At 39.7% G+C, this 13,336-nt stretch overlaps 1 protein-coding gene across 1 annotated transcript in view; it reads left to right on the forward strand.

Moving 5' to 3' along the window:
- Window positions 1-1,839: 1,839 nt before the first annotated feature.
- AGO2 (argonaute RISC catalytic component 2) overlaps window positions 1,840-13,336 on the forward strand; it is a 32,796-nt gene continuing 21,299 nt past the window's right edge. The window contains 3 exon segments of the mRNA XM_009580663.1: window positions 1,840-2,066; window positions 5,959-6,079; window positions 12,551-12,732. Of these exon segments, the coding sequence (XP_009578958.1) occupies window positions 1,840-2,066; window positions 5,959-6,079; window positions 12,551-12,732 (530 nt within the window).

The following is a 13,336-nucleotide window of genomic DNA, read 5'->3' on the forward strand; positions in this document are numbered from 1 at the left end:
ATGTCAAACCAAACTATCTGGATTCTGATGAGATATCTGATATGTGGGGAAGTTGGTGCTGAAAGTCAGGTTAGCAGAACGATAAAAATAAGTAAGGAGATGCTGATGAGTGGGAAACTGGCCATGGGGAGTGTTGAAACGTAAAGTGGGGAAATGATGCTACTAAGGTTGGGAATGGTCTTGTTTATTATTTCATTAATGATTGTATGCATAAATGTTAGGAATAAGTACATGACACTTCATCATAGGGCATAGGAGGCATTGTCAGAAAAGCAGGACCTGAGCATCATACAGAAAGCAGTAGGGTAATAGATATGGGTTAAAAAAAAATATATATTAAAGATCATGTTACATGGGAGTTACTAGTGAACTGGGAGATGATCAGACATAAACAACCGAGACAAGCATGCACGTACTGACTGGTCACTGGATGGCCAAGAGCTGCCATTATAAGGCAGTGGTGCAACAGGCAAATGTGGTTTAGGGCTCATTAACCTGACGTTTCCAACTGAGAGATGAAGGCATCAGTGCAGTTGTGCTGGACCCTGATGGGACCTCATGTAGAATAACACTTGGTCTTGTTCAGGAAAGGTGAGGTGAAAATGCATTAGCTTGGAAAAACGGCTGGAAGGATGAGAATGAAGCCTGGTTTATGAGAAGAAACTAACAGAAGTAGTGTAGCCTAGAATTAGGAATCAAATGGGAATTTCGTTTAAGTCTAAAAATACAATGAGGAGTACTTAATCTAAAGGTCTGTGAGTATAACCTGACAATGAATAAATAAAAATGGAAGGATGTTTCTGAGCATTAGAGCATCACAGTTCTGGAACAGCTTTCCAGTAGTGGAAAAGTGATGACTGATTTGTTAATGAAGGGATGTGTATTGTTTCTGGTGCTAGCAGAGGACTGAATTCGATAATCCCAGGAAACCACACCTGGATTCTTACATAAGTGATGAGAAGCCTCTTGGGTTATTTCACATGTGAAGATTTTGCTGCAAGTTGTTATCGCTCCAGACCACAGAAAACCTGAGTACGGATGCTGCAGGAGTTTTGAATACTCAAATTGGTACCTTATGCATTTCTCCGTGGATTTTTGATGGCATTTCCTAGATTGAAACAACCATAAGCAGCTATTGTGCTTCTGCTTCACGTTGTCTGATCTACGGCTGGCATTTGAGCTCAAGAATACAGTACAGCAGCAGTAGACTGTTTGCTCTGTTTGCTTTCTGTTTAAAGGAAGCAGTAGGATATAGTTTAATTCTAATACACAGCATTTTCCAGAGAGCTGCAACATGTAGGAACAGCTCCAGTTTTTCCCTCTTTGGCAAGCTGTGCGGTATGGTCATTAGAGCAAAATGTATATAGGTGAAATGCATGCATTGTATTCACTTTAGATGCATGCAACTCATTCAAATGTGATTGCAAAGGTGGTTTAAGTGGTAGAAACTCCATTTCATGGGTGTTTGCTCAAATAAACGTGGTTAGGTTATTCGCTTTGGTGTCTGTCTTGAAACCGACATTCTTCCGTGTAACCAAGATCTGGTTCTCACTTTCCCAGCAGTGCCCGCTTGGCCTCTCAAGTTCCCACCAGCTGACTTGTAGTGTAGGAAAATGCAACTGGTTTTAAGATTTTGTTCAGTAATCAGGGCTAAGAAATACAGCAAATGGTGAACCAGCATGGGAAGAAGTCAGAATTCATGGACTCCTGATAGCAGGTTGTTTTTTTTTTTTCTTTTCAGTTTTTAAATTGTTTAAAAGAAGTTACTAGTTTAAATGTGCTGTGCTTCATTGGTCAAATAGCCTGTAAATTTGTTTGACTGTCAATTTGATATAGCTTATGGCTAATTTGTGCTTTCTCTGTTTTTCAGTGCTTGCACCTCCTCCACCATTGCCACCACCAATACAGGGATATGCCTTTAAACCCCCTCCTCGACCAGATTTTGGCACTTCTGGGAGAACAATCAAACTGCAGGCCAACTTCTTTGAAATGGACATTCCTAAAATAGATATCTACCATTACGAATTGGATATAAAGCCAGAAAAATGCCCTAGAAGAGTTAACAGGTAATACTGTGCTTTGCTTTTCCTCAGTTTATTTACATTCTTGTTTTCATTGAGGGCTTGGAGGATGTGTCTGTCTTTAGTCGTTGTTTGTACTGATAGCTTCCAACTTTGCATATCCATCAACAGGCATTTTTTTTCTCCTAGTCTTTCTGTACCAATCCAAGATTTCAGTGCTAATTGTCCCTTATTTTGATTGAACTTGCCAGCATCTTAAGATGCTCCTGATCAAAGCCACTGGTGACAGATGGATAAATTGTATTGGACTCTAGTGGAGCTGGGTCAGTATAAGCCAACTTGATAAATATGATTCTTAGTATTGCTTGGTTAAATATTGGAGTGCAGTTGGCTGACAAGTCCTTCAGCAGGGAGTTGGTGTTACCAGCTTGTTTTCCCACCTTCCCCTACTGACAAGGGGAGGCAAAACCCATTTGTTTGTGCAGCTGCGAGAGGATCATGGAGGGACTAAATTAGGTAAGAAATTATCCTTCATCAGTAGATTCTATATAAGGGAAAGGTACGCTCCTGAACCAGATAGCAAGGTGAAAACATGGATCAGTTGGCCAAGGAAACAAGCAATTAGGTCTTACATTTTGCATGTGTGCCCTATTAGTCACAGTGTGGCAACATCATTGACTTGAAAAAGAGTGGTGTTGCCAGAAGTGAAACTTGAGAACAAGACTTGGCACTAACTGGAAACCGCAAGTGTCATCATCGTAACTACCTACATCTTAACTGTAGAGTATCGGAATGACATGTTTATATATGCAAGAGCAAAACCTTTCCTTTATTAAAAAAGTCACATGGGTGGAATATGCAGTCATGAACATGAACAAAGTGCCCAGTCAAAAAAGCCACCCGAAAGCCAAAGTTTTCTTAACGTGAATTAATAAACCGGAGTGCATTATCCATTGTTATGCTAAAGAGTTGGTAATGATAGCATTTTCATAAAGCAGCATCACTACGCTTTGCTGTCCTGTTGGGTTTTTTTCTGTGGTGATCTATTATAAATTTAATTTTTAAGCTGGTTGGGAATTGAATTTAATTTTAAAAGCAAACACTGTTGTAAGTGAACTCTCTTCTGAACTCTCTTCTTGTCCAAGGGCAACCCTGCTGATTTCACTGAGATATTCTTACTGCATTGGAGCACTGAAAAAAATTTTCAGCAGTCACTTTTTTCATAGTGGGAGCTGTGAGAGCTTTGCTTTCACCAACTGATATCCCTGCCACCAGCTCCAACCCTGACAACTGGCATGCTGCTGACTTATGCAGATTGCCATGCCTCTGTAGCTCCTCTGGGAGCTGAGTGCTGCACAGCTCTTGTGTGTGTTGTAGTTCTGTGTGATCACGTCTGTTACAGTCCAGTGTGTGGGTGCTTGCTCGTCAATGGAAGAGAACATAATTATTAAATAACAAAGCAATTTTTCTCACTGAAAAGGCAGATTATATTCAGTAGCAAGTTCTTTCTCCACTGACAGCTTCCGACCTGCTTTGCTTTGTCAGGTTAGTCACTCCCTCTGTTGTGGTAACAGGAACAAGTATAAATCTACATAGATTAAATGCCTTTTGCAGTAAACAAGGATGTCATAAATGCATTCGACAGCGGTATGGTGCATGTTTCTCAGTGCAGTGTGGGAAGAATACAAATTGGATTCACTTAATGAAGTGTATGTTTTATTTCTTTTGAGTGCTTATTGCTGCATGTGTTACCCTGTAGATGTACATGCACTCACCTGCGCCTGGGTTTTTGTGAGCCGTGACCTTTCAGTCCTACATGTATACCTGTATTTTTGTGTGCTTATGTGTGTATACATATATAGGATTATGCAGGATGCACATGTAGTCCAATTCTAAATGGTAGTTTTTTCAGCTGGCTTACACGTTTCTAGTATTTTGGTTATATAATTCAGATGTATATAAATAGTTTTTATCATCATTTTATATGTTGTAACCTCTAGAAAGGATAGAGGGAGATTTTCTTTTCATTTACACTACTCCCTCATTTGTCCCAGCTTCGTTCTTCAGTTTTATTCTGTGGCTTGGACTATGACCCTGCAGACCCACTGCAGGGATGTGTACAAGCGTACATGCAAGTTCCACGCTGATGAGACGTGACCTGGAGAAGGACTGGAAAACACACAACTGAGACAACGTGCTGCTGTGCCAAATTAATACAGTCTAGCTACAATTCTTCACATGTTGCAGAAAGTCCAGATCTATTTGGATAGTTAGATGGGGGGAATAGGCAATGTGAGTTTGGTTCTGCACCATGGATGCCCTCAGCTTAATTCATGAGGACAGCTAGAACTTGTACAAGGTTCAAGATGAACTTTGCTTGCAGTCACTGGCCCCGAGTTCTTGGTGTGCTTGCATGATGTCAGTAGAATAGTAGTCCCAAAGGGCTGAGGTTAGTGAATTGGTAACTTCATTTCTTTTAACATCACATGGCAAAAATAACTTTTCATTAAGATGTCTCCACCCACAGCTGAGAAGCGCCATCACTGAATGTGGTTTGAAGCTTGAAAACCTTAATTAACTGGAAGTGTTCATTTTTATATAAAGTAGTTCACAATCGGAAGAACTTGCTCAGTAAGAGAATGGGTTTTCCATTGCTCAGTCTTTAACTCAAGGTTGAAAAATACCTCCTTCCTCCCACCCTCCGAATTATGTACTTGTTCAATCAGACATTGCAGACCTGAGGCAGAAATTACTGGGTCAGGTTTTATTCATGCTTCTCAGGCAAGTTTCTTTCAGTGGTCACATCTTGTCTTAAAGCCTTGGGACATAGCAAAGAAATTGTCAATTAAAACAATCTTCATGCTTTTCTTGAATGAATTCAGAGTTTCATCTCAGAATTTTGCATCGCTGTAATATCTAACTGTATGCTGGGTTAATTGCCTTTCCAAGTCAAGGTGTATAAAATAGTCATCTGCAGCCTCTCTGAGCTGCTAGTTGACAACATTACTGAAGAAAGAGCATGCCGTGGTTTCCTTTCTGTGTCAGTTTAACTTCTTAATGCCCTTTTACCCCAAGCTGTATGTTAAGGATCTTGTAGGCAGCGTATTGTAGACCACTGATGGATTTCAGATTTTACAGCCTTGTGATACAGATAGCCTGAAGGATGTCTCTTTGGGACATTTGGACCAAAGACCTTTGGCATCAAAGGATGTTATTATTCCAACAGACCTCTCATCGGTTGGTGAACTGCTTTGCATGACCAGTGTGTAAACACTGTGGTTTGACAAGAACTTTGTGAGTGGGTACCTTACTCATACAAACATGCAACCTAATTCCAGCTATGCTTAAATGAATATGTATTTTTAATATGCACGGGTCTCAGTGGATGAGCATATCCAGTTTTGTTGGATGGATCCCAGTTTTGTTGTGTATGTGAAAAAATTACATTTAAAAGTGATCTTTCTCAGTGCGATGCAAAGAGTTTGCATCTCGTTGTCATCGTAGAACTATTGTCCTTACACTAAGGCTGTAAGCTTGGATAGTGATTTTTTTGAAAGCTGCTTGGGCTGCTGAGCTGTTGGTCCATGGTCCTCTGCAGAAAGGCTGTAGGACAGGGGAGCAGAAGCCCAAGGAGAATACCAAGCACCTCTCGTTTTGAGCTTGAGAGAGCATGAGCTTTCGCTTTACCACTTTCAGTAGATCACAGAAAAGAGGAAGGAAAGTTTCAATGTGAACAAGCTAAAAATAGCTGCTTTAAGAAAACAGTTTAGTCTGTTTAATTCAGATCAGTTAAACAAATCTTGCCTTTAATACTCAACAGTGGACAACCCTTTCATTTACCTAATGCCTCTATTCATAAATATTAGTGTTAGTGTTAATTTGCTACTTAACATCAGAAGTAAAAAGTTGAATTAATGTAATCTTTTTGTATTTTCAGAGAAATAGTGGAACATATGGTTCAGCACTTTAAAACCCAGATTTTTGGGGATCGCAAACCAGTGTTTGATGGAAGAAAAAACCTTTATACAGCTATGCCGCTTCCCATTGGGAGAGATAAAGTAAGTTTTAAATAGAAAAGTTTCTAATTGGAGATTTTAACGTAATATTTGCAGAGCCTTTCTAATAACAGATAGGAACTGATTTTATATTTTTGGAGTAGATGCCTCCTTTTGTTGCCACTTTGCTCAGGGTGTGGTTTGCCAGGACAGAAGTGCGAGCTTGTTGCTATCAAAATGGTCACTCCCCTTCCCACATCCCTTCTTTCCTCCCTCTCTTCCTCCCCACTCGCGTGGTTTCTGCTGGTTTGGTGAACTGGATCAACTGCCCAAGACAACGGACAAGCTCCATGCTGGCACTAGGGAGAAAGTGAAAGCACCGTTGAGTTTGGGGAGCAGAAGCACCCCTCTGGGCAGCAGCAAGCTGTTGTGTCAGCTCGTTAATCTCATCAAAGCCCACTGTAAGCTGATTCTCACTATCTACTAGCTAGAAGAAGCTCCTCCATCCCTCTGTTGGTGGTATGGAACCTCTTCCCCAATCCTCTACAACGTGAGAGCCAAATTAATTTAAACTGCACAGGTTAAGACCTGCTAGCTTAGCCCTTCAGGCAATTGAAGAGGACTTGCATGTTCTGTTTGTCAGCTCTGTACGTGGGGCGGTGACCTCTTTGGTCACTCTAATTGGAGCTGCGAAGCGTCCCCGCATCTGTGCCCATTGATGACTGGTGAAGCAGAAGGGACTGTGTTGGAACATGCTAACACAAAAACTGTATAAAATAATTTAGCCTATGCTTCTGTGGTCTAATATCAGATTGATTTTTCTGTGGCCTTTTTTATTTAGATGATAAACCCTTGAGGACAGTCATTCTCATTACTCACTTATACTGCGGTAGTTCCCAGAGGCCATTATACCCTTCTTCTGTAGGTGCAAGGTGAGGCACACACAGTTACAGGGGAAGACTGTCCGGTCCTGTAGAAGTTGATTACAACTTAACTAGAAAAAAGTAAAATGTAAGGGGGCAAGGGAAATACAGAGAAATGTGGAAACTTTATTATGTGATAAAACTGGGAACACAGCTTAGGTCTTCCTAAATTGAGTAGCAGTGTGTCACAAAGTAGTTCATGCTGTCCTTCGCGGTCTCATATTGTATGCCTGTGCAGTGCTTGACATAGTTAATAGTTCTACCTGAATCAAGCTGTTAATGTCGTATGTGTAACACTTATTTCCCCCAAATGTATTTAAGTGAATGTCATGCAGTAAAGGTCAGTCTCTACTCCAGTCTTAATTATTTTTCATTAACTGATAAGCTCATGTCTAAGAAAACTATGAAAGTATTAGAGATAATTTTTTTTTCGCTTTCACATACAGTATTGCAGTTCCTACAGATTTGATGTACAAGTTTGCAAAGTTTTTGATGAGTGTCTCCTAGGGGTTTAAACAAATCCTCTGGATGCGTGCAGAGTTACCTTATAACTATAATACGCTCAAAGTTGTGGATGACTGACAATATATTTTATGACAGATAGGAAGTTCTGCATTTATTGAGTAAAGGCAAATGAAAAATGGTTTATTCTGTGGAGGGTAAACAAACTGGAATCAAATTAATCCTCTGATCTAATGAGACTTTGAGAGATGAAAAGTCTTGACCCTACTCTGATTGGGAACTGGATGAGATGATCTGCTCCTTCTGTTCCTTCTGTGTCTGAATGTCTGCTGACTGAATAGGACTGGATTCTTGATGCTTTGGATTTTAAAGGCCACGTATACTAAATCATACATGGTAAAAATGAAGTCTAGTGACACTGTGTCAGCAGGATTGACGCCCCAATTCCTTCGTGTCTGTGCAAATGAATGTTGTAACCTACACTTGGGAAAAGGCTGACTTTAATTGTTTTATTAACCATTTTAGGTGAGTGTCCTGGTTTTGGCTGGGACAGAGGTAATTTTCTTTCTAGTAGCTGGTATAGTGCTGTGTTTTGGATTTAGGATGAGAATAGTGTTGGTAACATACTGATGTTTTAGTTGTTGCTAAGCAGTCAAGGACTTTCCAGCTTTTCATACTGGCCTGCCAACGAGAAGGCTGGAGGTGCACAAGAAGCTGGGAGGGGGCACAGCCAGGACAGCTGATCCAAACTGGCCAAAGGGATATTCCATACCATATGACGTCATGCTCAGCATATAAACTGGGGGGAGTTGGCCAGCGCACAGCCGCTGCTTGGGGGACAGGCTGGGCATCAGTTGATTGGTGGTGAGCAATTGTTTTTCATTTGTATCGCTTGTCTTTCTTGGGTTTTATTTCTCTCTCTTTTTGTTATTTTCCTTTTCGTCGTCGTTGTTGTTGTTGTTGTTATTATTATTATAATATTTCAGTTATTAAACTGTTCTTACCTCAACCCACAAGTGTTCTCACTTCTACTCTTCTGATTCTCTCCCCCATCCCACCAGGGGCGGGGAGGAGGTGAGCGAGCGGGCTTAGTCGCTGGCCAGGGGTGGGACACAATCGCTGGAGCGATCATTTGCAAAAGGCGGTCACTGAGGAAAGTATTTTTAGTGGAGGTTAGCACAAGATGGTTCAGGTAGTTTCATCTGTGGCTCACATTTAGGCTCGCTTTTAATAAACTCATATTTTTTCCCTATTTCTCGTGGGATATAGGACCTCGTCGGTTGTTCTGCCATACATATGTTACTACCCTGGAGAAAAGAGCTAATAGAGATAAATCTTCAGCTGGTTTAAATCGGATGTGGGGAAATTTAGCTTAATAAGGGAAATTTTTACATGGTGCTAAATTGGTTTAAGCATGGTTTAAACCAATATAAAGCTTGTAGGTATTAGGACTTTTCTCCAGCATAATTAGATTAGGTTTCTTTGGGATTTTTTTTTGACTGTTCTGTACATAACAAATGTAGCAAGTTTACTGCACATCTGATTACGTTTAGGATCATATTGAAAAGATTCATGAACATACAATGATTAATAGATGATCTTTAATCTAAGTGGAAGAAGACCTTGATTTACTTGCAGTGTGCATTGGTAGTGGAAGAACTGATGCTAAACAGAAGGCTGACACCAATTTCCCCTCCCCTCCTGTTGCTCTTTAACTTAATTAATGCACTCTGTCCTCATCTCTTGTCAGTGGTGGTTGTTCTGGCATTGTGGGGTTTTTTTTTGTCCTTGCCGACAACCCTGCTTCTTTTATAACTTTTTCTACTATAATATAAATACTTTTCTGCTTTGCCTTCATGGTTATTGTACCCATTTTCATTCCTTCCTTATTGTATCTTATTTTCATCCTTTAATTAATTCATTTCTTTAGACCTTTCAGAGCAAATATGGAATATGTAATAGTAACAGCGTATTTTCTTAGTTTTTCCTTGTACACATTGAGAAGAAAGAAGTGTATAGGACATTGTCAAGGTATGAAGATATTAATAGTCTCCTCTTTCCTCATAGGTTCTAGCAGCAAGCCTAGGTCATCTCTAACTATGGCTTTGTACTCAACTGCTGTGTTACTTGTGTATTTCCCTAAAACGACCTTCTACAATTAAGAGCTAGAATTAAATTTTAACTGAACTTGAAAGTTTTCTCACCTAGCAAGATTCAAGAACAACTGATTATCTTAACATACATCTTAAGCAGTCTTTAATTAGAAAAACAGTAATTATGAGTGAACCGAGCTGCAGTTTGATACAGAAGTCCTACTGCTGTTCCCTTTTTCAAAAGGAAAGTGTTAATCCTATCTATGGCCACAACCTTGCTCCTCTTGACTTTGTCAGTTTGAAGTACTGCTAGTGACTCTCTACATGGTAGCAGCAGACCTCTTTCTTACATCCATAGTTTGAGATTTCCAAACAAGTCCATGAGAGGTAGACACCCAAATATTTGATTGGAAACTGTACATCCTCTGAATAACTGGGAAAGAAAATCTCTTAGATTAATATAGAAAAGGTACATTGTATGCTGAAAACATGATAAAATAATCACTTAGTGATGCATATATTTTATAGAGAAGAAGGAATACTAAGAATTCCCCAGAAACACATGGTCAGGTTTAATTTTTGTTATTTTTAAACAGTGATGTATGCTGATTTGTATGAGTCAATGAGACTACATCAGCTACAAGACCTATTCTTTTTAAGAACGGCTTTCAAATTTTTCCACAGGCTTAATGATTTTTCACATCCCTACAGTAACACTGCTTTCATTTAGTTCTTTTAGCTGCAAAATTATGTCAGCTGTGTTGCAGTTTAGCAACTAGGTTAGTGACTGAGATTGTAAATTTTTTATTTGGGGATAGATTACACCTGGTGAAACTGTAGGAAATCAAACATTAAATTCGGTTTTAGAGTTTATTCCTAATAGTAAAGTACATGGTAAAATTCCCATTTAAAACTTACTTTGTCTTGAAATTTTTCATATTTTGCTTACTCTGTCAAACATGAGTCTTCATTTGCCCTTAAAGAGTGGGATAGATAAAATATTACTGAGAGATTTAAATTCTGATTTGCAGTGCCTAAAAGTATATGTGATCTTGTGGATTGAGGACACATTTTTTTGGTCCTAATGTATTTTTATGATTTTTTTTTTTTTTTTTTAACATAAACTCTTCAGTAGCGTGTAATTCAGGTGAGATATTAAAGGAGGAAAACCTGGAAAGTTGGATTTAAACCTTACTTATTTGACCAGTGACTCTAATTCAACTGTTTTGAAGTGGGGTTAGACCCAGCAGCAAAAGCTGTTTGGGCCAAATTCAGCGGTGTGAATTCACCATCACAGCTATGCTAAACATAATAGGTATTTGCAGTCTAGCAATTGGAATAGAAATTCTTCAATCATGGGTCTTTTATTTCTGCTAGGGACACAGATACTGCAACATAAGTAGTGCTGTTGTTCGTCTTTTTCCGTTTCATTGCGGTGAAGGAGCTTTGTAAATTGAAATAAAATTAAATCTTTTCTTAGATTGAGGGTACCAAAGTTATTAATAATAAGATGAGTTGAATATTAACAGTATCGGGAGTAATAGAAATTAAGAAACTTGATTTGGAGGTGGAGAGAAGTTTAAAGGAAAATGCCGGTACGACAGATGTCTTCCATCCGCTGTAAATGAGATGTAAGTTGAAGACCTTTTGATGGTGTAGTGGGAAAAAAGGCTCTATAGAAAGTTTCCAACCTGTGTCAGCTGAAAACCTGTACCTTTATTTGCACAGCTTTTCAGCAGAATTAACCTTCTGGGCCAGATTCAGACCAGCAACCCTGCAATTACAGCCTTCAGTTCCTGTTGCTCTCCCATGGCCATACAGCTCCTTCCTCTGCTCAAGTCTCCTAGTGCATGATGGTTCTACTAGAGGAGAGATGCGGCTGTAATGTTAATTTTGACTGCCTACTATAAATTGTCAACTTGTTTTTTTGGCGTACGGGAAGGCTTATTATTTGTTTTATCTTTCCTTCCTATTTTTTCACTGAAGAAGCTAACTGTTGCAAAAGACCAGATGATTGCATATATTAGCTCGCCGTTACCCATGTATTATTTTTGCTAGCCCGCTAATTACAGTTTGTCTGTTAAGTGAATGCCTTTTATATTTAAATTGTAAGCTCCCTCGGACAGGAAAATGCAGTGTTTTTGTTTATATCCAGAACAAAGGATACTCTGATCTTGTTATTTCTTGTAGTCACTCCCAGAACTGCTAATCATTTCAGACAAGCCTTAATTTTAGTAGGTTTAAGAACTTCTGTGCTTAGGCTTTCTTTGTTTTAATAAAGAGGAGAAATCAGCATTACAAGTAATTACATGTAATCGGCTAAAGTAATTTACCATAATGTAGTTTGCCAGTGTTTTTTAGACAAAAAATTCAAAGTAGGGCATAACATGTCAAAAGAGTACCCCTGTTTCCTGCCTGATAGCATCACTAGTACTTGGGGGTCATCGTTTATTCTTTCTTTGGTACTTAAAAATAAGAGGGTTTTGGGTTGGTGGGTTTTGTGGGGTTTTTTGTTTTGTTTGGGGGGTGGTAGTGTTTGGTTTTTTCCCTTTGAAAGCTCCTTGTGGATTTTATTTTCTCTCATTTGATCTATGTCTACAGTAATAGTATATAAAGCACTCTGGTGCTCTAGGGAGCGAATACCAGAAATTCATGAATCTTGGCAGGTAGTGACAGACGACTTTTTATTTTAGGCACGCAGGAGCTGACGTGAGCAGTGATGCATTAGTATGTGTTAGGTATCTGAAATCAGGTTACCAGATCTTCACCGAGACCTCCCCGTTGATACGCAAGCACTTGCAAATTAAAATGTTGCCTCAAAGAGAGAGATAGATGCCAGTTGGGAAGCATGCCAGCTTTCTGAAATACATCTTTGGAAAGATCTAGCTGTAAAAAGAGGCTGTATTTAATGTATATTGTTTCTTCATCATTGCTTTTTGTCTCCTCCCATGCTTTATAGCACTGTTCAGAGGAATCCATCATCCCTTCCAAGCCCCTTCCATTTTCCCCTTTAAATGGAAAGAATCATCTTGGTTTGTTGTTTGGCATTGTTGCAGGTGGAGCTGGAGGTCACGCTGCCAGGAGAAGGAAAGGACAGAATATTTAAGGTGGCTATAAAGTGGATGTCCTGTGTGAGTTTGCAGGCTTTACATGATGCTCTTTCTGGTCGGCTGCCAAGTGTCCCGTTTGAAACCATCCAGGCACTGGATGTAGTGATGAGGCACTTGCCTTCCATGAGGTGAGGGGAAGACCTTGACGTTGTTTAGGAGGTTGCATTGTTATTTGAACCGCTTCAGAGGCTTTTTGGGTAGGAAGTGCTTTCGTAGCTCAACCAAAATAATAGCTATCTAGCAGATGGCATGCTTAGGCAAAAGGCAATATGGTACTTTTCTGCTCATCCGGTGGAATTAGTAGCCTCCAGCCTGGACACAAGTCCCTTTCCCCGCTGGTCTTCAGACTCATTCCATATTTGTGTGCTCTCAGGTCAGGGGTGCCCTGCCATCTCGCTCGTAGCCCGTTTCTCTGTAGGCCTCAGAGAAGGAAGCCCTTCCTGACTGGAAAGTAGTTGGAGGTTGGTAGACATGTAAGGGTGGTTTCAAAACTTGTTACCCTGTTCCTATGTGTCCTTGGGCAGATGTTTATTGCCAATTTTGTATAGAGGAGACTGTGCTAGGGGGACATTAATGTCACCCAGTATAGCTGTTTTTATAGAAAAGAAAAACTTGAAAATGATTTGGTGTTTTTCCAACCAACTACAATCTACAGCATTTGCAGTCAAACCGGAGAGATCCTGGGTTTAATTCTGCTGCCATGAAACAAGTCACTTAAGACTACTGTTCAAA

Source organism: Fulmarus glacialis, unplaced genomic scaffold (assembly GCF_000690835.1).
Source record: "Fulmarus glacialis isolate BGI_N327 unplaced genomic scaffold, ASM69083v1 scaffold13926, whole genome shotgun sequence".
NCBI lineage: Eukaryota > Metazoa > Chordata > Aves > Procellariiformes > Procellariidae > Fulmarus > Fulmarus glacialis.